Below are 24,909 nucleotides of genomic sequence, written 5' to 3'. Positions count from 1 at the left end.
TCCAGAAAGAAATTTTGAAAGATAATTTGATATAGAAGGATTTGAGTAAAAGTCCTATGTGGAAGCCAGGTCCTTCATTAATGATGACATGGAACTATATAATAAATGAACTAAAGAAACTTGCATGTTTTGGTTGTTTGCCTGAGATGATAATGCATGTTACCTCAATCATCTGGAAAACGGAGTAGTGTTGAGTAACTTCTGTGTTCAGTGCCCAGCAAAATCGGACATCTGCAACTAAGAGTTACTGTCATAATGGGAGAAGAAAGCTGCAGTTTTCAAGCCTATGGCTGTTCTGATCATAATGAAAGCCCTGCTTAAGCAATGAGTCAAGTCTTAAACTAGTTCTGCTAGCTGGCAGCAAGAGGAACGCTTCTGTAACAATGAGATCTCACGGTTACCGGCAGTGAACAGAGGCATTGCTGAATGAATTTGGAAAGATGGCTTCAGAGCAGTACTTTTCTCTTTTAATATCTAAGCATTTTTATTCAGTGAGGTTGAGACAAAGAAGGTCTTGGGAGAAAAAAAAAGTGTAACAATGTAATGCATCTTGGGTACTATAATATAATCTAAAACAGTTCAGTGGCAATTTTTGCTAATGCATAACTGCCCCAGAAACAAGTCAGATTGCTTTTCTCACCATAGTTAGGGTTTGGGAGCTGATTTGGATTTTACATGGATGCAGCTATTAGGGATATTCCACTGCTGCACAGATGAGTTGATATCAGAATTTCGACTAATGGCTTCAGCTTGAAGCTCCCCTTGTAAATAAGGACAGCAGGATTTGACTTTTAAGCAGTATATTTTAGCAGTAATATGTCACAAAGAGCTTGCTAGACTTTTCACTAGTTAAGTACAGTTGTTTAATATCTGGGTTAACTTTCTGATATGAAAGGTTTCCAAGAGGTATGGAATATTTAACTATTTGAAACCAAGAGGTTTTCAGATTCTAATATTGTTTAAAATGAGTATTAAAATGTTGTCCTACAGTATTGTATTAGGAACCTAAGTATAAGAACTTTTGGCCAGACTGAAGAAAAAGGATATGATATTAATCCCTAATACAAATTAAAGAGGTTATCTGCATTGTTCTGAATAAGAACTGCATACTGGTGCTTTAAATTCCCTAAAATCGTAGTATTCTGCAAGGTTTTCTAGCTGTGAGAAAGCATTTAATCCTAATGTATGTACTGTTCTCTTCAGGGGGAATTAGATCAGGTCCTTTGTGACCAATTCTGCTGATTTACACTCTCATATACTGTTTATCTTTAATGCGTTGCATGGTTAAAGGAGAATCAGGAATCCAGCCCACTCTTCCTCAAATTCGTGCTAGACTTTATGTTAATTTAATCCCTTATTTCTCCAGTTATTTAATACAAAGCATGATTTCACTGTCATTAAAGATCACCTTGTTTCCTATTTTTATATTCTTCTCACTGTTATTATTCCTCTCATTGAAGTCTCCTTTCTAGTCATAATGAACACTTGGAACATTTCATTGAGAAAAATGAGTAGTTAAACATTTTCTATTTCCCTAATCAAGACCCTGCCATTATCATCAATGAAAGCCCAAAAACAGGTGAAGAATGACAGAATTACATGAAAGGTAAAAAGCACACTGCCAAAGTGATTTTGTGATCACAGTTGCTTATAATAATACACCAAATGTTGGCATGGCAATCTAATTGCATAGTAAAGCCTGTTGTGTAAATTCAGTTACTAGTTGCATTACATAATGCTGATGCTCAATTGCATCAGTCACAATTGAACATAATATGAATAGAAATTTTGAAAAGTCTCTGATTGTTATGGTGGAATAATTCATACAACTTGTCAGCATGGCAGTTTTCAATTTGATTTGATATTTTCGAAACAGAAAGCCACAGTGATTCAATTTTAGAAAAAGTAGCCTAGAAAAAAAATAACGTTTTGCAAATGGAGAGAAGAAAACAGAAGTAAGATAAATTTTTATTCTATCACATTTGACAGTATCCTTTTAAAGGGAAGACTACATTAAATACTGAAGGCCAAATTCTTTTCTCATTCACATCACAATTGTTCCAGGGTAGTCCTACCAATTTTCATAGAGTTAGTCCAGATTTACACAAATATTAATGGCAGCAGAAGCTGGATTTCAAGGCTAGCTGTTCCATAACAGGAATACATTTTAAGAGGTGATATATAAAAGAAAATACTTTGGGGATTTTATTCCATTAAATTAGATCTGCAATATCACATAGAAAGGCTGATTCCTCCTTTGGTATCAGATAAGCTACTTTCAGAAATCAGGTATGACGAGAGCAAGACAGAAAGTTCAGAACAATCTTTGAATTAAGAATATGTTCAGTAGACACACTTGGTTTCTTCCCATACCACAGATTTCTTATCCTGAAATCTGTATTTCACATAAATGGAGGAGAACAGGACATGTTCAGAAAATTGATCTGAAGGCTAAATTAAATTTCTCCTGCAGTGACCTCTTTGAGGCATGGGAATAGGGAAGGCTGAGACTGGTGCAGCTCAAAGAGCAAAGACGTTAAGTGACAGCCCCCCAAAAGTGTCAGAGGTCTTCCAACAGGAGGTATGCTGTTCACATCCATCCTAACCTCTGGCGACACTCTTTCCCTAGCTATTTCCACTTGATTCATGTTTTGTCTATACTTGTTGAAATGGTTCCTACTGTTTCACTGTTATCACTGCTATTATTTTACCTATCCACACTTGTCTCTGCCAGTCTGTTATTCATAATTGCTAGGGCTCCAACCCCACCAGAGAATCCATTTTGCCTTGAATTACTGCTCATTTGCCTTGGATAGCCATTAGCAGTTTCCGACAGCTGTTTCTGCATGATGGCCAGTGAGACTTTATTGGAGGCCAGGAAGTCTTTCATGGAGATCATCTCGCCTGACAGCCGGCGTCCATCTGTGTCATTCTCATTGACAACATCAGTCTCGATGGAGATGTTTCTCCGGCTGCGCACATTTCCCGGCATTACCACATTCCTCCGTGAACGAAATAATTTTCTTTGGCATCTGTGGCAGCACCTGCAGTCCAGCTTCTTTAATATCCAGTTTATGGATTGTTTGATGACAATAGAGATCACATTAAATAAGGAATAGATGCAGCATACCCCCATGAGTATGAAGACGAAATTGCCAAAGCGGTAAAGGCCTTGGCTCTCATACTTCATGTTCTGGCTACTGACCAGATCACCGAAACCAATGGTGCTGAAGGCCACGAAGCAGAAGTAAAGTGAGTCAAAGTAACTCCACCCTTCAATTGGTGTGTACATTGCAGAGGCACAGCAGGAAATGATGAGTGATGCTACACATAAAATCAGCATGACGTAGTACACGGAGGGCTTCCAGCCTGCCAGGCTGTCCACCTCGGAGGTCCCTGAACCCCGCCGGCCGTTGTGAGGAAGGACACCTTTCCTCCTCAGCTGTCTTTCGTGGCAGGACTTCATGACGTAGGCTATGACAGTGATCAAACGCTCCAGGAACAGGTTGAAGAACAAAATGGTCCCTGCACATCCTATAAGGCCATAAAATATCAGAAAGATTTTGCCTCCAACAGTGGCTGGGGTGGTCATGCCAAACCCTGAAAGACAAAACAGAACAGCTGAAAAAAAATCAACCTGTAGTTACCATGTCAGGAGTTTTGTCACAGAAAGAACTGGCAACAAACCCTCATAGCACACATCAGCTCTGGAAAAAAGTGAGGACCCTCCCAGACTATTTTCTACTTGTGCTTGACCTTGTCCCAGCAGTAAGGGGAAGAAAACTCATGACAGAGTTTCCTCCACAATCAGAATGAAACAAAAAGCAGAAGAAAACACACTGAAAAGAAAAGAGAGTTTAGTGAAAGTCTGAATTTTGGTCTGGTTGCTAGACTCGCTCCATCCTACTTTGTGCCTTGGATTACTTCCAGAATCTGTGGTTATTGCACCCACTTCCTTCTCTCTTACGGTGCTCCACACCATAGGTCTGATCCAGGGCTGGCTCTTACCTCATAGGGGTCCATCCCCACCAAATGTTTTTAACCCAAGGTGAAACATTTCTAAGCCCTACTTAGCTCCTGCTGTAAGCGTGGGTGCCACATCAGCCAGCACCAAGCACCCACTGCAACCCAGCCAGGGGAGCCCAGGCTGGGAGCACACACCAGAGGAACAGCCCCTGACAGGGGCAGCAGACCCTCATAGGGATCCCCAGCAGGCATTAGAGCTGCCCTGCATATCACCCTGGTGTTGGTCGCCCATTATCAGCCCTCTTTTAAATCAGCATTGCTGAAGTTTTCCTATTTCTCTGTGTCCCACTCCACAGCTCGAATCTGTATGTGAGTCTTAAGGAGAGTCTCCTCTGGTCTCATCCCCTGTCATGGGATTTCTTAGGTCAGAGGTGCTTCAGCCTTCTCTCAAATCTCTCCCTTTGTAAAGCCTACAAATAGTAATTTTTTTTTGTTTCAGTTACAAATATTGATAAGACAATCTTGCTTTAGTAAGATATTACTGAAGAATAAAAAACATGTCCAGAACATCATTGAGCAAATTCAAGTAATACTCATAATAAATAACTTTGCTGCTTTTTTATTAGGATTAATAAGGGATTACATAACTGATCAATTAAGCCAAAACAATCTTGCTGGGAGAAAAATTGTGTTAGACAAGGGATGCTTTTATTTGTTTCCTTCTCTTTGTGATTATGAGATGCTAATTATGAAATAAAGACATTAGGCTCTGGGAAATAAAGGAAATCATATTTGGTGTGATACGCTTGTGCTTGGAAGACACAACTGCTGTGTGAAGGGACCATGTTTCCAACAGCACTGAATTATGCCCATCTTCCCTTCACTGGAAACCTTCTACCAGCACAGATTCCTCTCTAACACCACTCCTGTCTCACACAGTTAAGCGACAGCCCTTGCCTTCACCCCTCTGGCACAACCCCCTCTGAATGACAGCCCCAAGTGTGGGCTCTCAAGAGTCACTGCATCTTCACCTGCATCCACAGCCAAACCACAGCAACCAGAGGACCTACAGATCTGGCACAAGCCTCCTCCTCAAATTTGTGTGCTAGAGAGAGCTGGACTGTAGTTCTGAGCCTTAGGGAACAGCACCATGAGACAAACTACATAGTCAAAACATTCTTCATTACAAGAACTTTTTGCCATTGTTCCCCTTGGCACACAAATATTTCCACTCACTTTCTACCTTCCCCTTCTGCTCCATAACCTGATCCTCTTATAATTCTAGTTTTGATGCTTATTTTCTGTGCAGTCTGGCTTATATGCAAGTCATGACCTCCACCCTGTGGACAGACAAGTAAAGACTGATGGACGAGGGGAACCTCCCTGCAGCTGGTGGGATCTGCCCAAAGCAGCTGGCGGGTCGGGAGGTGGGGTGCTGCTGTGTCCCTGGCCCACCCTGCTCTTTGAGGAAGAGAAGAGGCTGCAGATTGGGCAGAGGTGGAAAGGTGGGGAGCCTCTGGCACAGGGTGAAGGGCAGGAGGGAGCAGCATGCACCTCTCACAGCATAAAGCAAATGCCCTGGGAAGAGAAATGTAGTTCAGGCTCACCCCTCCAGTGTGGCATTACTCCTTCGGGCTCCTTCCCACAGGCCCCTCTCGGGCTCCTGTCAGTGGCATTGTGGCTAGAGCCTGAGCTCCTCAGGTTACTTTGTTTACTTGGCTGGATTTTATCTCAGAGCTCAGATCTGTGCGGGTAAAAACCCACAAGCAAAGGCTTTACAAAGGCACCCAAACAGGCATGACAGGAAACACATGGTGAACCTTAAATACCAAAAGATGCAGAACGTTGATCCGGAGAAGCAGTGAGGCTCTGACTGTGACTCTGCCCCTTGTCAGCTCCTCCTCTTCAGCAGGGGCACTGTTTTGACATCCTGGACTAAATGTAAATTTTTGTTTCTTTTTTTGTTTGCAAATCTCAATATGTAGCAATTAATACTAACGTTTCCAAAGAAGCACTAAAATGAAAAACCTAAAAGACTATAAATATATTAACAAGTTTTTTTCCTTCAAAGATCATTTATCAAAAATGAGATATAGGCTTTTAGTTCCAGAATTAATTTCAGTTCTTGGAATGCCTTGCATTTCCATGTACTGGGCCACACTATGCCTGGTTAACCTTGACCATCGCAGTATTACACTCAGGATTAATTTGGAATGCTGTATTATAGAGTAGGACTTTTTTGACAGTAAGTACATTTTTCTTCAAAGGGATTCTTGGAGTGTTTCAAACATTCATAAATCCAAGTAAATTTGGTGAATTGTTTCAGCCAAGAAATGAAGGATGGCAAAATTGTACAAGGCTGAAACAGTTTAAATGAAATAAAATGTTCTCCTTTTGGCATTTTTGTGGTATAAGTTTTTGTTTCAAAATGTCAATCACCTTTTGGTAAAAAAAAAATCAGTTGGAAGTAAAAAAATTGAAAAAATACTTTGAAAATCCTTTCAGATTTTTAAAAGTTTCATAATCTTAAAATGGAACACATTTCACTAATGATCAAATCAAGCCTATCAAAAATTTCATTATATTTTATCCTTCTGAAAGACCTAAAAAAAAAAAAGCTGTTCCTATACAGCTTCAGGTTAAGGTTTTTTCCTATTTTTCCTGCTGGCCATCAAATAAGAAATGCACTGCTTATTAATTTCTACAAAAAGTTAATTCTTTCAAAAACCCTTTTCATACAACAACCCTGCAAATGCTAGCTGGAAGTAAATTTTTATCCTTTGTGGGATCTGCCTCTTTTTTCCCCAAAATTGCTGTAAGGAAAAATGTGACTCATTCATGGACAAAAAGGTATGGCAACAGGATTTGCTCCCGTTTTAGTAAAATTATCGATGATCTTGTGCTGTGCAAACACAGAGGACCTATAGATTGGTCAGTTCTTTCGGGAGGTTAGTGAAAGCTCTCATGCCAAAACTCTCCCCTCTAACCTAAGGACACCGAAATAAGCCTGATGTCTGTGCACTGGGATCATACATATTACCTGAGCATCAGAGGACGCACGAGCTGTTCTCTCTGAAAGCAAAGGCAACGCTTAGCATAGCAATGTCTGTCCTGGGGCCAGGTATCTCCATAAGTCCTGGAGGTATGGATGTATCTCCATACGTCCCCTCTGCATCCTGGACCTGGTCAGGGCTTGCAGTGGCTCTTTTGCGTGGAAAGACATGAGTGAAGGCTGGTGCAGAGCGCATGACATCTCCACATGAATCTGGAACATGCACCCAGGCCTCATAGCTGCAAAGTGCACCTGTGTATCCCCACAAAGACACAGCATTAATGCCTCACCATATATTTTCCAGAAGACTGATGAGATACTAGCAAAAGCAGTATTTATCCCCTCTCTTCTGTTTCAGATACTCTACATGGCAAGGGATTAAAAAATGTGGATTCCCTGCTTTGCTTGTAAAATGCCTTTTTTCCCCCTCCATTATAGAAAAGGAGAATGGACCCTGAGGTGCCACTACAGCATTTAAAAACTGAAATATTGCAGCATTTAATTTTTTTTTCTTTTCAAAAAAATAATGTGAAAAAACGCCTGGCAGCTCTCTTCAAAGAAGCTGAGGGTTTCTCTGACACGCCACATGAGATGCTGCCTACCTGACAAACTGAACCAGACAGGAACAGGCCATGAGGTATCTGAATTGCTATTCACATGCTTGATTGAGGCAGTACTTTTAAACCAAAATATTTAATTTTCCAGCTGAAATATGTCCGTTTAAAGTCTTGGCACAATGGTGGGACACCTGTTGCTCTGCCTGGTGTCTTTCTCCAGTCCCTGCACCCTCCCAGGAGAATCACACTTCCCCTGTTTCCTGTTGGGGCACCCCAGCACTGGCCAGCAGCCCCCACTTGCATGCCTGTGACCTGTACAGGCAGAACTGCTCCTGATCTGCCCTCTTTGCATAAAAGAGGGTACAGCCTTACAAACAGCAGACTTTTCATTTCCAGTCCCTTAAAATGTTAAGCAAAGGCAGATTCCTTATAACTTCAATGATTCCTACAAACGCTAGAGAAAAGACTGTGCATATAGACCTACGAGTTCATTTTAACTGTCTTCTTGAGATAACTAAGAGTGTCACGTGCAAGTATTTCTCCACTGTAACTACAAGATCAGGTTTATTCACAAACTGGAGCTACATAGCTTTCACAGCTGCAAGTCATGTTTATCAGGAAATGTAGCTCTTGGTATTGTCATTGTCAAATCAACCATCCAAATACCTGCTACAGTTGTGTAACTAAGCCTTCCTAGTTGCTTGGCTTTTCTTACAGCAAAAATGATGGGTTTAGAAGCAATTGCCATGTTTTTGCTTTCCAGGAGGTGGTCATCCACGTACTACATGTCAGCTGTCTGGGGATTAGAGACTTCAGATGAGCAGGACCAAGCTCAAGGACCCAGAATCGCTATACTGGGTCAGGCCGCTGTCTTTGAAAGTGAAAAGATATAAGAAAGTGTGAATAGCGAAGAAAAATAGGAACAGAGTGATCTTTCCCTGGGACATCCTCCCAGCTCGCAGAAATCAGCAGTTTAGAGGCTTTGAGGACATCACGTTTGATCATCAATCTCATCAAATAGTTTCTCAGATCATTTATACTGTTGGTCTCCATTAAACCTGAGCGAGTAAGTTCCCCAATGTAATTAAGCTTTGTGGATAGGAAGACTTTGTCTAACCTGCTGCCTGACAATTCATTTCAGGCTTCCCACTTTTTGCAGTTAGCTGTAGCGATCATCATTCTCCACACACATTCTCCCTTCACCGCCCCCCTTCTGATTTTATAGACTTCTGTTATTTCCTTCCTTCTCATTTCTTCCCAGTCTGAGGAGGTCAATAATATTTAGTCTCTAGTTTTCAGCCTGCTAAGACATACTTCTAACCAGCCCTATTACCTTTCTTGTTTGTTTTCAACCTCAATGGAGTCTTTCAAAGATAAAGGGGCAGGACCAAAACTATATACAGTATTTGCAATGCAGAAGAACTTTGAATTGATGCAGGGCATACCAATGTGTTGTGCTTTGCTCTCTTTTTCACAGGAATTCCTGTTTGCCTTTTTGATTGCTGTGGATCACTAAACTGGTATTTTCAGCAACCTATCAACACTGGGCCTTAGCTCCCTTGCTCAACAAGTGATGTCTGTCTTGGAGCTCTTCATTGTCTGCCTGTAATTAAATCTTTTTCCATGTGCTTTACTTTGCATTTGTCACCACTGAATTTAATCTATTTTTCTACTTAGTTATTCAGTAACATGACATTCTTCTACAGTTCATTTCAGTCAGGTTTATAGTTGACTATCCTGAATACTTCTCTCTCCTAAGCAGATGTTGTTATCTATTTATTTACCTATTTTCTTACATTGTTTATGACTGTTGAAATGTGCAGGTGTCAGCAAAGAGCCTCAGAGACCCTGTTGTTAATGTGCTCCCATTTCGAAAACTGAATATTGATACCTAGATTTTCTTCTATTTTTTTTAACAGTTATTTATCAATGATAGGACTCCACTTTTCATCCCAGCAGAGTTTTGTTTCTTTAGATGCTTTGATGAGGATTTTTGCAAAAAGGCTTTTGAATGTCCACGTACACCATTACTTTTGTGCAACGTAACGTCCCTCTGCAAAAGCTGTATCACCTTTTTGAATGTCCTGACTATTTACATTCCTGTTTCCATCTTCCTAATGAGCCTCTATGGAAGACAGACTTACTGGCCCATGGTTTCCAGAAATATTTTTGCTGCCTTTTCTACAAATTGTTCTTACATTTGCTATCATTTCCTCTCTGTGCACCAAAACTGATTTTAGGCTATAAACCACAGTAGTTAAACAGCACTTTCATGTTTGAGTTTGTAATTCCTGCATGAAAAACTTCAGTCCTAGCGGTTTGAAAGAGATTACTCAAATAGGATAAGTAGAGGAGAAACCAACATTCAAATGCATAGAAGGGAAACAATAAGGAATTAGAGCAGCAGTCTGATCCACGCAGCATAAGAGTGAAAGGGCAAGAAGTTAAAATGGCAGACTGGGAAGCAAATACAGAATGAAATTATGAAATCACATTAAAGAGGAAATAAAAGAAGTGGCTGACACTTAGGGATTAATTGAAAATACAAGATTGTTTCTTGTGACAAAGAAAAACAGGAAACGACTGCAGGAAAAAATGGTAGTGATGATTTTTTTATGGTATGAGAGAATGCTGATGAAATTTAGTGAACTTTATTTTGCAAGTTGCATGACATTTCTTGAAAAAGAACTATTTCAAGTAGAAATCAAGGTTATAGTTAATCAAGTGGGAATCAGAGTGTTCTGAGTTTGGAAAACTGAATGTTTTTAAGGTACTGAAAAGTGTTTATGTGTGTTTATATGTTTATTTGTGAGATATGTCTGCGATATGGTACTATATTATCACCATTGACAGATATGCATGACAAACCTTAACTTTAGCAGCCTAGCAATGAAGAAGGCCTGCTCAGTAAAAATTTCAGATTTCTATTCTAAAATCAGTGTGATACTGATTTGCCTGTGTCCCACAATATTTTGATGACTACGACCTGGTATTATTTTTCCCAGTATTCAGCTGAACTGAGCAACTGCAGTTGAAGTTAGTTGAATCTAACCAAGTTTAAAATTTCCTTCATGTATTATGCAGCTTTTTCCATGTGCTGCTTAAGCAAGGATTCAGATTTGTTTCCTGAATATTCATACTAACTCAGAATTTCTCTGTAACAGAGCTACGTTTTCAGAAGTTGGAAGGAATTTAAACTCCAAATATAGTCCATAAAAGTTTTCTAAAGCACTGCACACCTCCTATGCAAAGCAATTTTGCCTTGACATCAAAGTTTCTATCTTGCAGATTGTTATTGCAAAGTGCTGTAAAATCCACCTGTGTGTTCATGTTATATTGTATGACCAACCGGACAGCATTCTGTGATGGCATGGCTGGCTGGGTAGATGAAGGGAGAGGAGCAGATGTTGTTTACCTCAACTTCAGCAAGGCCTTTGACACTCTCCCGTAAGATCCTCACAGGCAAGCTAAGGAAGTGTGGGTTAGGTGAGTGGACAGTGAGGTGGATAGAGAACTGGCTGAACAGCAGAGCTCAGAGGGTCGTGACCAATGGCTCAGAGTCTGGTTGGAGGCCTCTAAGTAGTGGTGTTCCCCAGGGGTCTGTGCTGGGTCCAGTCCTGTTCAACACATTCATCAATGACCTCGTCAAAGGGACAGAGTGTACCCTCAGCAAGTTCGCTGACGATGCCAAGCTGGGAGGAGTGGCTGATACACCAGAAGGCTGGGCTGCCATTTAGCAAGACCTGGAGAGCTGCTGGGCCAAGGGGAGCCTGATGAAATTCAATAAAAGCAAGTACAAGGTCCGGCCCCTGGGGAGGAACAACCCCATGCACTTGTACAGGTTGGGGGTTGACCTGGTGGAAAGCAGCTCTGCTGAGAAGGACCTGGGATTGCTGGTGGACAGCAAGCTGACCCGGAGCCAGCCATTGTGCCCTTGTGGCCAAGAAGGCCAATGGTATCCTGGAGTGCATTAAAAGGAATGTGGCCAGCAGGTTGAGAGAGGTTGTCCTCTCCTCTGCTTTGCCCTAGTGAGACCACATTTGGAGTACTGTGTCCAATTGTGTGCCCCCCAGGTTAAGAAGGAAAGGGAACTGCTTGAGCAAGTCCAGCGGAGAGCTACCAAGATGATCAGGGGACTGCAGCATCTCTCTTATGAGGAAAGGCTGAGAGACCTGGGTTTATTTAGCCTGCAGAAGAGAAGACTGAGGGGGGATCTTATCAATGCTTATAAAGATCTGAAAGGTGTGTGGGTGTCAGGACGATGGGACTGGACTCTTTTCAGTCATGCCCAACGACAGGACAAGGGGCAATGGGCACAAGTTGGAACACAGGAAGTTCCACCTGAGTATGAGGAAAAACTTCTTTCCTGTGAGGGTGACAGAGCAGTGGAACAGGCTGCCCAGAGAAGCTGTGGAGTCTCCTTCCCTGGAGACATTCAAAACCTGCCTGAATATGGCCCTATGCCTCCTGCTCTAGACGTACCTGCTCAAGCAGGGGAGTTGGACAAGATGATCTCCAGAAGTCTCTTCCAACCTCTACTGGTCTTTTATTCTGTGATATTCCAAAAGGTTATAGGTGGCCTTCTATGACAAAGTGACTTGCCTGGTTGACATGGGGCGGGCAGTGGATATTGTCTACCTGGACTTCTCCAAGGCCTTTGATATGGTCCCCCATAGTCTCCTCCTGGAGAAATGGATGCGATATGGCCTAGACAAGGGGTCTGTGCAGTGGGTGGGGAACTGGCTGACAGGCCGCACACAAAGGGTGGTGTTAAATAGCTCTTTCTCAAACTGGCAGCCTGTCACTAGTGGAGTCCCCCAGGGATCGATATTGGGCCCAATGTTATTCAACATCTTTATAAGCGATCTGGATAAGGGCATCAAGTGTAGCCTGATGAAGTTTGCTGATGACACCAAGTTGAGTGGGGAAGTAGACACTCCAGAAGGGAGAGCTGCTCTGCAGGGAGATCTGGATGGGCTGGAAGAGTGGGCCAGCAAGAACCTTATGAAGTTCCACAAGGAGAAGTGTAAGATCTTGCACCTGGGAAAACATAATCCGGGAGTGCAGCACAGACTGGGATCCACCTGGCTGGAGAGCAGCTCTGTGGAAAGGGACCTGGGGGTGCTGGTGGACAGGAAGCTCAACATGAGCGAACAGTGGGCTGCTGTGGCCAAGAAGGCCAACAGGATGCTGGGTTGCATCAAAAAGGGCATCACCAGCAGAGATAAAGAAGTCATCATCCCGCTCTACTCAGCGCTTGTCAGGCCACACCTGGAGGGCTGTGTACAGTTCTGGTCCCCGCTATACGAAAAGGATGTGGACAGGCTGGAAGGGGTCCAGAGAAGGGCCACCAAGATGATCCAAGGACTGGGAAGCTGCCATACGAGGATAGGCTGGGAGAGCTGGGTTTGTTCAGCCTTGAGAAAAGGAGGCTCAGAGGGGATCTCATCACCATGTACCAGTACTTAAGGGGCAGCTACAAAGAAGATGGAGACTCCCTTTTTACATGGAGTCACATGGAGAGGACAAGGGGGAATGGACAGAAATTGCTCTTGGGGAGATTCCGATTGGACACGAAAGGGAAATTTTTCACAGTGAGGACAGTCACCATTGGAATAATCTCCCCAGGGAAGTGGTTGACTCGGCCACGTTGGACACCTTCAAGAGTCACCTGGACAGGGTGCTGGGCCATCTTGTCTAGACTGTGCTCTTCCTAGAAAGGTTGGACTAGATTATCCCTGAGGTCCCTTCCAACCTGAGATTCTGTGATACTGTGATTCTGTGATTTATACAGAAGAACAATTAAAAAGTGTAAACACATTGATAGTATAGTATAATCATGCTTCATGATTTCCTAAAGGAAGTACTGAGTATAACCAAAGAAAAGCAAGCAGCTGAAATTCTTATCAATAGTCAGTTTGATAAGAAGGACTGAGGTCCAACAGGAAGTTCTCCTAATGTAGAATCCTCTGACAGGAGGTAAATATTGACTAACATTAAGCAAATATTGATCTAAATCTAACAGTAACATGTTTATATTGAAATCTCACAAGAGGAAACAGGCATCAACTTTCTACAATTAATCAACTCTCCAAAAAAATCTAGTTTCTCTATTTTCTGTTCTCAATACTCCGATTTATCAGCCTCTGAAATTCTAGAAAAGCCAAATTAAAACAAGCACCAGCCTGCAAAAGCCAGACCCCTGAGACAAGGCTGTGCAGCAATCGCACCCAGCTGTCCCGCTGTCCCATCACATCCCATTCCGCAGACACAGACAAGGGGGTACAGCCTGGGGTACTTGTGCCACCCATGTCCTGGCATGTCCTTAGGAGGCCAAAGGGCACAACACACAGCCTCGGGGAATCCAGCTGCCTACTCCATGCCAATATCAGGTTATTTCATCTTTTCTGTTGTAAACTACTCCAGTGCTATTGCTGTAAGTGTTTCTCCTGGATCATTACCCACACTTGTCTTCCTCTGCCTGGTGGCACATGGTTTGGCATGTGTTTTAACTCTGGATGTCCTGGCATTCACAGGTTACATTAATTAAACCTTCAGTTTTTATTTCCTGGTATGCTTGATGCCATGAAAGACTGTGAGAAACAGTTCATAAGTCCTAACCCCTCATGAATGAAGCCTGGCGTGCTGAATATAATGTGTGTGTAGGAAGACTAGGACCAGACATATAGATTTTAGAGTTAATTTTGAATCATGAGATTGAGTCTTCCTATTTTTCTGCAAAATATCTCTCTTTTCTGAGAGGTTTCATTTCCTTTTTGAATGTGTGCAGTTTGCTGCTCCTGCCTTTCCCACAAAGAGGAAGTGGGTAGAAAGAGGGGGGTAACACTACAGCAACAATAATGAATCATTGTGATGCTAGAAATATAAATATCCTAATGAAACAGTTTTCCAGTTTAGCCTGTGATCAGAGCTCTTTGTCTGTGGTGTTGTGCCTGTATTCCTAATACATTTTCTATTTATTTGATTAACTCTTTTCCTTGTTTTTCTCTATCAGTTCTACTTTGGTCATGACTCATGGGGGAAATGGTGAATTACACCAGTGGAACAGTGGAACCGTCACTGAAAAATGATTGAGGATTGTGACAGGTATCAACTAAGCTAAATAGAACCAAGACTTTCAACCGCAGTGACAAGATCATCAGGAAGATAGTAATTAGGAAAGAGAAATATAGAAAGTCTTAGATAGCTGCAAAACTGCTGACCCTACTTCCCCCAGATACATTCTGCACTGAACTATCTATGTAAGGACCTTTTCTGCTTCTAAAAGAGAGGCAGAATAAAAAACTCTAAGAGAAGCTGTACTTCAAAGACTTTCTTGAGAAAATGTCCTGTACCGTGCACTGTTCCTACAGTGTGCAGACACTAATATTTTGGCAAAGTTCACTTCTGCCACGATCACCTATTCTGGTGCTATTGGAGCAGAATAAGTAGTCCTAGGAAAACTCTAGTTCTGCTGGAGTAATTGTCACCCATAGGAACTCTTGTAGGAAAAGCTAAAGCACTCTCAAATCATGTCACATCACTCCACTTATGACACTTCTACATCAGCAAACTTGTAGCATAGTCCTGTTCCGGAAAGGAACAAGGACATTAAGTCCTTCCCAGGAAGAGAAGAAAAAGACACATTTCTGTCAAGACTTTCACTGTGTGAGAGGAGACATCCGTAGAAGCAGGCACAATGCTGTCACAGCTACCTGGCAGAAGTAAACTTGGACTTGCGTCCAATATCTGATATGAAAAAAAAGTCTAGTGTGGTTCATTTTTCTAAATGTATGAGCAAAATCACACACACATGCACATGCACACCACCCTGTCCCCTCGGTCCCCCCACATTGATTTCCCATCAGTGGAAGGTCAGCGTCTGACCTGTGTGGCTGTCTGGTAAGACATATGTTCCTACATGTTGTCAGAACCATTCATTTCAACATGTTGACCCTCTCTCTGACTATGAGGGGAGAATGAGTTAGCCACATTACTGAAACTCTCCATTACTGCAACAATTATTTGACAAAGTAATATTTATCAGGGACAGCCTGGTGTGTGGTAGCATTTATTTCACTGGCACATTTATTTCACTATTTTCTCGTGTAGATGGCTACATGGTGGAGAAGGGCTCAGCCTGCCCAAGAAGGCAGGGGATGTATGGCTATAACAGCTCTCCCTTGTGCTATATGCTCTTCTGTTTCCAGACCTGCCTGTCTGAGTGAGCTCTGCGCCTCCTGCCTGGGCATCCCAAGCACTCTGTGGAGCTGTAAAACCTGAAAATGTCTCCAGAGCTATTAGAGATGAGTCATATCCACAGATACACTGCCATGCTGAGTGACTGGCTGCTTGGTGGCCTGGGACCCTGCCTTAAGTACCATTGCTGCTGCTTCCTTCTGCGCTGCTCCGCACCTGCAATATCATGCTCAGGCAGGCTGAGAGAGATGTAAGCTCCTGCAGAGCTCATAGCAGGGTTAAGTCCATTCCTAAAGGGCAATATTGATGTTGAAACCAATGATCTAAGACGTTTTGATGAAACAATAAATATAGTTACCCAAATACAATCTACACTTTCTCCTACATATTGAGATTTTTTTTGCCTCTCTAACTTTTTTTGAGAGTTCTCAAACTTGGCACAGATCACTCTTGCCACTATTTCACTGAGGCTGACGGACAGGAGGGAGATGCTGCTCCGAGGACTGCACAAGTCCCGTGCTCAGTCTGTGCCACTGTGGGGATATAAAAGACTTGTGTGAAAGATTGTGCATAACATTTTTTTCCTGCTGAGAAAAGCCTTCTGAGAACCCACTCTTGTTACACAGATATAGGTTAGTGTCATGTGAGTGTGTGAATGGGGCTTTGAAGGTAGAAATCGCAAAATCTTGGGGCTTTTGCAGATTTGTTTTTGAAGCGCATAAGAAAAGCTGTTTTTTTGTTTTACTGTATGTGAAGCAAAGTCTGTATTTAATACAGTGAAGTTCAGCTCACAGTGAGTCATTGTTAAAACCAGTCTAAAGAGGTGGATACCTGTTACTCTCATTTCACATATATAAACTGCATGTTCTGCCTTGAACAGAAACCTAACTTAAGAAAAGCTTCCAAAGTTAAGAAATCTGAAAGTACAACATCGGATGAAAAATGTAATAAAAATTAAATTTTAATAGACAGTATCTTTATGGATCTGTTAATAACTCTATTATAATGTCTGTGTAACGCTTAAAGCACGACTCAGAGAGAGAGCCTCTGTAATTTTCATTATTGTAAGTTTTTTATATAAGATAATTTACGGAAACCTTGCCATTCTGCTTTATAGAATTAAAGTTATATTTTATTTAAGGTTCATTCCAGGTCTTGTGTAAGAATGGTACGCTGCCTTGTTACAGCTCCTGTGCTACAATAAATCCCCTGTATAAATATTTTACGCCTACCTTCTGGCTTCCCTTTATAATTTTTATGTAGTTTTTGAAGCCTGAGGTGCTATTCCCAATGCCTTTCCATCATCCCTAGATAGATTTGTAAGTCTGTACACCTTTTGTGTTTCTATAGGGATAGAACAGGGTTCGGTTTTGAAACTACCTTATTATTTTCAGAATTTTGGGGATTTAATGAACAGTCATTTAAAGGTTTGTAGTTTTTATTTAGTCTTAAAATATAAAAACATTTATCTAATTAAATAATCTACAATTTATTAACAGATATGTATTTACTATTTAATTAAATATTAATTTTAATTTGTTGTATGAAAAGGTACTTGAGCCCTATATATGGGTGCAACACCACATCTGGTCCAGCCTGAACACCCATCAAAGCCAGCCATCAATAGTTTGGCAGGCTCTAAAAGGCAGAATAATACCAGTAACTCTGCTGGGGCTGCAGAAGTATTCAAGTGCTCGATTATACCTGTACTAATACCTCCCGGCCTCTGGGAAGGCAGTAAGGGTTCAGACCCTGCAGCTGTTTGCAGAAGTGCTGCAGACACCAGCTTCTACCTCCCTCCTCCATAGAAATGTCCGCCCCGATGGTGACACCAAGCCCAGCTTTGGCATGGCTCAGAGTCCTCTTTAGGTGCAAACCTGAACGTGCATGGCCCCAACAGACAACCTGAAACCCTGCACCGAAATGTGCTTAGCAGGTGATACCTTGGTGTGGATACCGTAATAATGATGAGTGTTAGTTTTGTGGACAAGTAGCATCAACTGCAATTCAGCGAGGGAAGCTGTTAGTGCTCCTGTCTGCCCGCCTCAGGCCTCTGGCAGAGGCTGCAGCCCTACGGCTGCTGTCTGAGTGTACTGGGAACCAGCTTTTTTTGCTACTTCTTTTTGGAGAAATGAAAGCTCTATTTGATGACTTGATAAATAATTATGCTAAAGCAGTAGTGTTTCTCTTGTGCAAAGTAAGTAAATAAAAAACACGTGGACTGCTTTGTGCTGGAGGGGTGCCCAGCCTGTACCTCAAGGGGAGGGTGCCCCTGTTTGTCCATCCCGACTGCACCAAAACCAGGGGACTCATCTGACCCTGCCACTAACCCATTTTTTAAAAATATAATTTTCCATAAAATTATGATAGCTGCAGTATCATAAACTCCAAGCTATATAGAAATTTATCGAAGGAGCTATAAGGAAATATGGTAGAATGAATTGATCCTTTCCATAGTTAAAAAATGCCATGGCTGAGGCGGCAGTATATATAATACAGTAAAAAATAGCAGTCTCAGCAGTTCCATTCCAATTAAAAACCACCATAAAAATACAAATAAATCAGAATTTTAATCACAAAAGAAATATATTCAATTTGAAAGCCAAAAGTATATGCTTTTGGATTTAAGGTCACTGAGAAATGCAGTAACAGTCTGATTTGTGGTGTACGTTTGGTTAACATTTAGCACCAAAAGCAGTCCCTATAAAGACATATTTATGGGAAAAGATGCTTTAAAGCATTGCTCTTCTCTTACCGATCCCAGAAGAGGTTTTTCAGAAGACAGGAATATACTGTGTACACTGTATATATGATGTGTCTGTGATGCATTTAAGAATCAAAACCAGACCTAAAGATCTTGAAGTGTGACTGAAAGAGGGATTAAATAATATTTCTTTTTCTCAGTTCCTTACAGCAGAAGGAACTTAATGAATGGATTCATATATATGCAAGACTGAAAAACATATAATTATCTTTTTTATAAATATATGTGTGTGTGTGAGAGAGATAATCATGTGCATATATAAGGAATACATATATATGTATATAAAGCTTTTTTTTCTGTTGAATAGTCTACCTTACTAACAATAAGCAGCAACTTCAAGCCAAAATTCATCTTGGCAGGGTAATACTTTATCTGAATCATGAATGTAATTAACACTGTTTCAGGAGTTTGTTTTCAGTCAGTCAATTTGTGTAAACATAATAAGTTCATCTATTAAGAAATGGGAACATAATGCTGTGTACTAATTTAGCTATAGGTTCATCTACACTAAAATTTTCCTTTTAAATATTACAAATCTGCCTGTATTTTAAGCGTTTTCAAAGGTTAGTTTAAATTTGCTTATTGTGAATTTTATTCTTGTCATGGATATATAAGATACCTTACATTCCCTGGAGCAAAAAAAGGGTTTCTGTGTCTCCTGGAGGGCATTTTTCACATAATACTGTAGGAAAGGTATATATGTCTGTAGCTTCTGTGATTTGCTTTTTCAGTCCAAGACGTATTAATACAGCTTTCCGCTGGAGTAAAGCTTTAGTCTTTCTTCTCATTTTGGGGTAAAACTGTGGGAAGTAAGGCAGGTTTTTTGGTTTCACCCAGTGGAAAAAAACAGGTCAGGAACTGTGGTGTCTGTTTGTATACTCGTGGTAACAAAAGCCTGGGGAAACACTGTTAGTGGCATTTTAGTGAAGGGGATTTTGTAAAATTTAAGCTCTTCCCTGACTTTAAATAGGAACACTATCAGAGCAATTTTATGCAGCAGTGTCACTTGCAGTTCAACTAAAGCAGCAAGACTTTGGTTGTGGGTGTTAAGCTCAAAAAAAGTGAAGAACAACAATCATCTCCAGCATTATAGGCTGGAAGGAAGCTGGACACAGGTAAGGAAAGCTAATTTTTGGTAAGTGAAGAAATGATATACGTACATGTATGCAATTACATTTTCCTAACCAATTTCAAGCCTTATCTTGGTGGAAGAGAGGAAGGTTGGGAGCCATCGCTACCAGAATCACCACATGCCAAGGGCCTCAGCATTGCTACCCTCAAGGAACAGAAAAACCTCATCTAGAAAATTAGGTTGACCTGATGCTTGGATACATCACACTGAAGGACACACCAAAGCAGCACAGCATAAAAGACAGCACAAACACTCCTGTAGTTCCTCAGAGACTGACAGACAGCCCCAAAAAGCTAAGAGTAAAGACAAAAAGTTGACAGTACCCAAGCAGGTGCTGCAGGGACTGCAAAGGCAAAGCAAGGATCATGAGCTCACACCATATAGAAAAGGCTGTTGGTATGGTTATGTAGGAGGGTTTTTAAAATATTCTGTAAAAAAGAGGAAGCAGATATTAATACTGTGATTAAAATTATAAAAACTAGTAGATAATGCTGACAGCAAATGTTATCAGAGATTTCAGTTAATATTTATCACTGGTGAACTGGTGACAGAGAACTGACGATTCTGTGAGTGCTTGCGAAGAGCACATGATGACAAATTTGAACGCGTTTTATCAACTTTGAATTTCTTATCCATGAATCTGTGTCTCAAAAGCTAGGAGTTATGAAGGGGAAAAGGCTATTTCTTGCCCTTTTTGACATTTTGAAATGGAAAACTTATGCTGAGGGGGCTGCTAGATGGACACTTGGGAATAAAACATGAATTTGTGAAGTAATCATAGAATCACAGAATGGTTTGGGTATAAAGGGACCTTTAAAGATCACCTTGTACACTCTCCTTGCCATGGGCAGGGACATCTTTCACCAGATCGGGTTGCTCAACCTGAAAAATGTCAGGCCACTCCAAAGAATACATCACCTACAAAAGGAGAGTTATTGCCACCAGGTGCTAAAATGTCAAGACAAACTTAGGACATCATACAGGAAAAAAAAGTCTAAGAAACAGCAACATAGAGCACAGTGAATTCTGGCTTGGAGAAAAGAGTAAGTCATTGCCAAAACAGTGTGCTGGCTTCTCTCTGCACAACGACAAGGCATATAGTCTTGTTTTCAAAATGTGTGGCTTTTTCAAAAGGCAAGGACTTGCTAAGTCCCTGGCTTATGGATGGCCTAAATGTAATGCACGTGTCTCTTCCTGTAAAGCCAGAGATGCTCTTTTAGTGACAGGTCTCATGGCATATGTCTGTAAGACAAACTGAAGCAGACCAATGATCCAGCCTACTCATAGGATTTTACAGGTCCAAACACTCATGTAAAAAAGGACCTATATGTAAAATAGGACAGGGAGGTTCACACTGCACTTACTCCACGTCCTCCACAGCAACCTTGTCTTGCTGTCAAAGTATTGTGCCTTGGCAAATGTTAAAAAGAACCCAACACAATACCTACTGCAAGGACTGATTCTCTTCTTACCTACCTGGATGATGACCAATCCTGCTCTCTGTGCATCAGGCATACTCAAAAATCTCAGTATCAGCTGCCTTGCCCACGCAAACATTTAAAAAAGAGCAAGACAAGCATGCAGAGGAGGGTAGAATTGAATGAGATTATAACAAGATAATAAAAAGCGGTCAAAAGCTACACAGCTGGGTGTTTTATGATATAACTGGACAAGTGGTGTACCATAGGACATGCCAAAATCCAAGGATAGCTAAGGTTGGAAGGGGCCTCTGGAGACTGGCCAGTCCAGCCCCCCTGCTCAGAGCAGAGCCTCCCACACAAAGTAGGTGACCAGCCAGATGTGAAGTCATCTAGAGGATAAAAGGGATGCCAGGCTTTCCAGTCAGATATTTATAGATTTGTGGAAAAAAAAATCATACTTTAATGATGTCTGGAAAAAGAGACATTCATTTATGCAAAGATAAAATCGAAGTGAATCCTTTCAGAAGCAAAATTGCAAAACTGCATCTGAAATACTTTTGATCAAAGGTTAAACATCCAATAGTAGCCTTTGAGAGACCCAGAGAAACTCTTTGTTTCTCTCTGCTTTATGAGGTTTCTCTCTGCAAGTTTGTTAACTGAATTAACAGCTTTTGTATGTGAGCAAACACTGCACTGCTGTTGGAAACGTAAGCCATTTCAGAGGGGCTTTCACCTCTGTCCACAGGTATCTGCAGCTACCTGGCCCAGCAAAGGACATGCCTACAAGAGCTCAATATTTGTCAGCCTCCAGGATAAGTGAGCTCTTCTCTGAGTGATTACTTGAAGACAATCAGTTGAAATCATAAGGCTGAAAAATATAAGAGTAAAAACTGTGGTGGGAAATGCCTGTCTGAACTTTAAAGAGATTATGTGGACTTCAGAGTGCAACACACGAACTCACTTTCAGAAAGTCTGAAAGATCTAACCTAGGGCTATGTCCTGCCCTTTGTGCTAAGAAACAGTCACTTAGGAAAGGCCATCATTTCAAACACTGGTGTTAAATGAAGGAAAGACATTTTAAAAAGCAGAAAGATAAGTTTATCACAAGAATCATCCTACTGATTTCAGATTATTCTGGAAGATAGCTTTTCCCAGACTTTCAGGAACTGTTAAGCCTGGAAGCGGAGAGGTTCGGCTGTTGGCAGCCTGGGTACACCACCTTGCTTTGTAAATAGCTTTTTCACATGTGTTTACTCGATACTGTTAATGCTGATCAGTTAAATAACTATGTTTAAATTATTTTTCACATTCTGCTTATGAAAATGGTGAAGCTGAGAAAGTCTTTACTACATATGTTTATCCCAGGTATTGAAGTATCACCTATTTAGTTCATAATGTATTCTGCCAGGGAAAGAATAAATGTGTAAGTCTACAATATACTTGGTTCATTTTAAAACCCTTGAAAAAACATCAAAGTAAAGTCTTGGATCTTTCCAGAAGTTCTGAAGATGTCACCTGTACTGGTAATACATTTAAATGCTTCTAACCTCATTATTCACAGTGCTACTTCCCCAGCTGAACAGCACATTTTACTTTGGAAAAGAAGCACAGAATTAAATAACAGGATTTCTCAGGACTGTAAGTGACCAGTGCTGTGGCTAACTGTGTGAAAACAAATCTGGAAGATTTGAGGCCATTTATCAAGACCTTTGCACTAAAAGGACTCTGTGCAGCCTTTTGTCTCTCTATAATGGCTTCCTGGAAGCCATGTCCAAAGCAGTTTGCCATACATGAAAAGGAAATAGTGCTTTGATACAGCATATAATGCACATGCTGAAAATAGGTGCAAAAGCCAGTGTCACCAAGGAATCTCTTTTAAAATAAAAAGCCTGTCAGTGAAGTAGTTGAAGAGGGGGAGTTTATCAGACTTCCACTAAAGGCCCATTTTCTTCTGAAAAAAAGGTTTGGGAACTATGTAGAAAAAAAATGATTTTTTTTTTCCACCCAGCCAAGAGCTGAAGAAATTAATGGTTTCAAAGTCACAGTAACCTTCTTAACAGGTAGAGAAATAAGTGACATTCTCCAAAGGACAGTTTTAAAAGAATGGGAAAAGATTAAGCTTTTATGTTGTTGTGTTTTAAAAAAATTCTCAACAACTATGATGCAGAATGATATAGACAGAGAAAAATTAACCCCATTTCAACAGAACAGGGAGATCATAACTGCCAAACTCCCGAAAGTGCAAAATAAGGAAAAAACCCCGCCAAACACAAGCTGTTTTTAAGAGTATAGCATGATTTGAATATGTACTAACATTAAAATGCTGAACGACCAAGTTAGCTGGTCCAGTACAAACACCTTTTGTGACAAAACAAAAGGGAGCTGTAGACCAAAAACTGGTTAGTAATCAGCTTCATCAAGGCTATTAGAGCTCCTGGGGTGCTGGTACTTTAATGAAAACTATGGCTGAACTAGTGATGCCACATTTTGCTATGTGCTGAGTGTTGTTGCCTTCCAGGATCTCTGTGAACACCTGAAAATCTGTATCACACACACTGGATTTGACCAAAGAAAACCCACCACTGTCCCTTCTAGAAAGTGAAAGTTGGCTAAAATACTTTTTGCTCTGTATAAAATTTTTAAAAATATTTTTAAAGACATGATTTTAAAGATTGACTTTGAATAAAATTTTCTTTAAAATAAGTTTTAATGAATGTTTTCTTAGAAGCAGTTAAAGCAAAACTTACAAAAAAGTAAAACCAGCCACCAGCTGTCTTGCAGTCCCAAGAGCAATGGTTTACTTAGAAACATGACAATGATGTTCATTACCAGATACATGGCTGGGCTTGCTAAAAAATGTTTTTAGCTAATTTTGACATGTTTATGACTTTATGATTTACCTTTTACAAAATGCACCACTAGAAATCCTCTAACAGAAGCACTGGAGTAACAAACTTTAAAAACAATGATAAAATCTTCCAGTTGAGGTAAGAGAAAAAGCATCCAATACTGTCCACGAGGAAGTATCCAGTCAAAATATAACATAAAATCCACTCTTGAACATGTAACGACTATTGTGGAACAGCATATATGGTTCAGGGAAAGAGGCATGAAGATGTCCTGAGAAGTGAACAGCAAACTAAACCCCATCCATCACCATGAATGTGCATTGATGGATGAGTCCAAGGACATTAAGACACCCTGTCACCCTAAATAAATTTTCTTTTGTGTAAGATCTGTTAATTGCCCATGTAACAGCCATGGTAAGGTGTTATCAGACAGAAGACCTGAAGACATTCAGATAACCATTGGCTAGCAATAGCAGCTGTTTCATAGGCATGTTATAGCTGATTCATGTTCTCTTCCTTGTATCTTCTGACCTCATATTGTGGTTTTGGGTTAGCCTCATAACGAACAGCACAATGTTTAAAGCTGAAGATGTTTTAGCAGACTTTCTACTAAAGACATAACTTTCAAAAAATGTGACTTTTAGCTTAAAGAACTACCTCAGGAATTGTACTGCCAGTAACTGCTCCAGCTGCTTAAACATCTGTGTGTCATTACCATATAAACCGTGCAGTGTTTCTCAGTGAGGAAGGCCTAGCAATACCTTCACCTCCTTCCCAGATTCTGGTGTGGGTGCAGCCTGGAGTTTACCATGTTTGGTTAGATCTTCACTAACTGAGCAGATGAGCTTATTGAAAGTCATATTAATTTCTACTTCCATGTCATTTAGTAAACTTGTCTTGAAAAGGCCTCCTTGTTGCTCAGTTAACTCAGAAACTATTTTTTTTCACTCTGGCAATGAGTTTTACTTA

General features: G+C 40.9%; 1 protein-coding gene across 1 annotated transcript in view; it reads right to left on the bottom strand.

Moving 5' to 3' along the window:
* Positions 1–475: 475 nt before the first annotated feature.
* Positions 476–24,909, bottom strand: part of KCNK13 (potassium two pore domain channel subfamily K member 13) — a 77,011-nt gene continuing 52,577 nt past the window's right edge. The window contains exon 2 of the mRNA XM_075103698.1: positions 476–3,600. Within this exon, the coding sequence (XP_074959799.1) occupies positions 2,708–3,600 (893 nt within the window). The 3' untranslated portion in view covers positions 476–2,707. The remainder of the gene's footprint in view (positions 3,601–24,909) is intronic.

The sequence above is a fragment of the Phalacrocorax aristotelis genome, chromosome 9, assembly GCF_949628215.1.
Source record: "Phalacrocorax aristotelis chromosome 9, bGulAri2.1, whole genome shotgun sequence".
Classification (NCBI taxonomy): Eukaryota; Metazoa; Chordata; class Aves; order Suliformes; family Phalacrocoracidae; genus Phalacrocorax; species Phalacrocorax aristotelis.
This window is presented reverse-complemented; position numbering and strand designations above follow the sequence as displayed.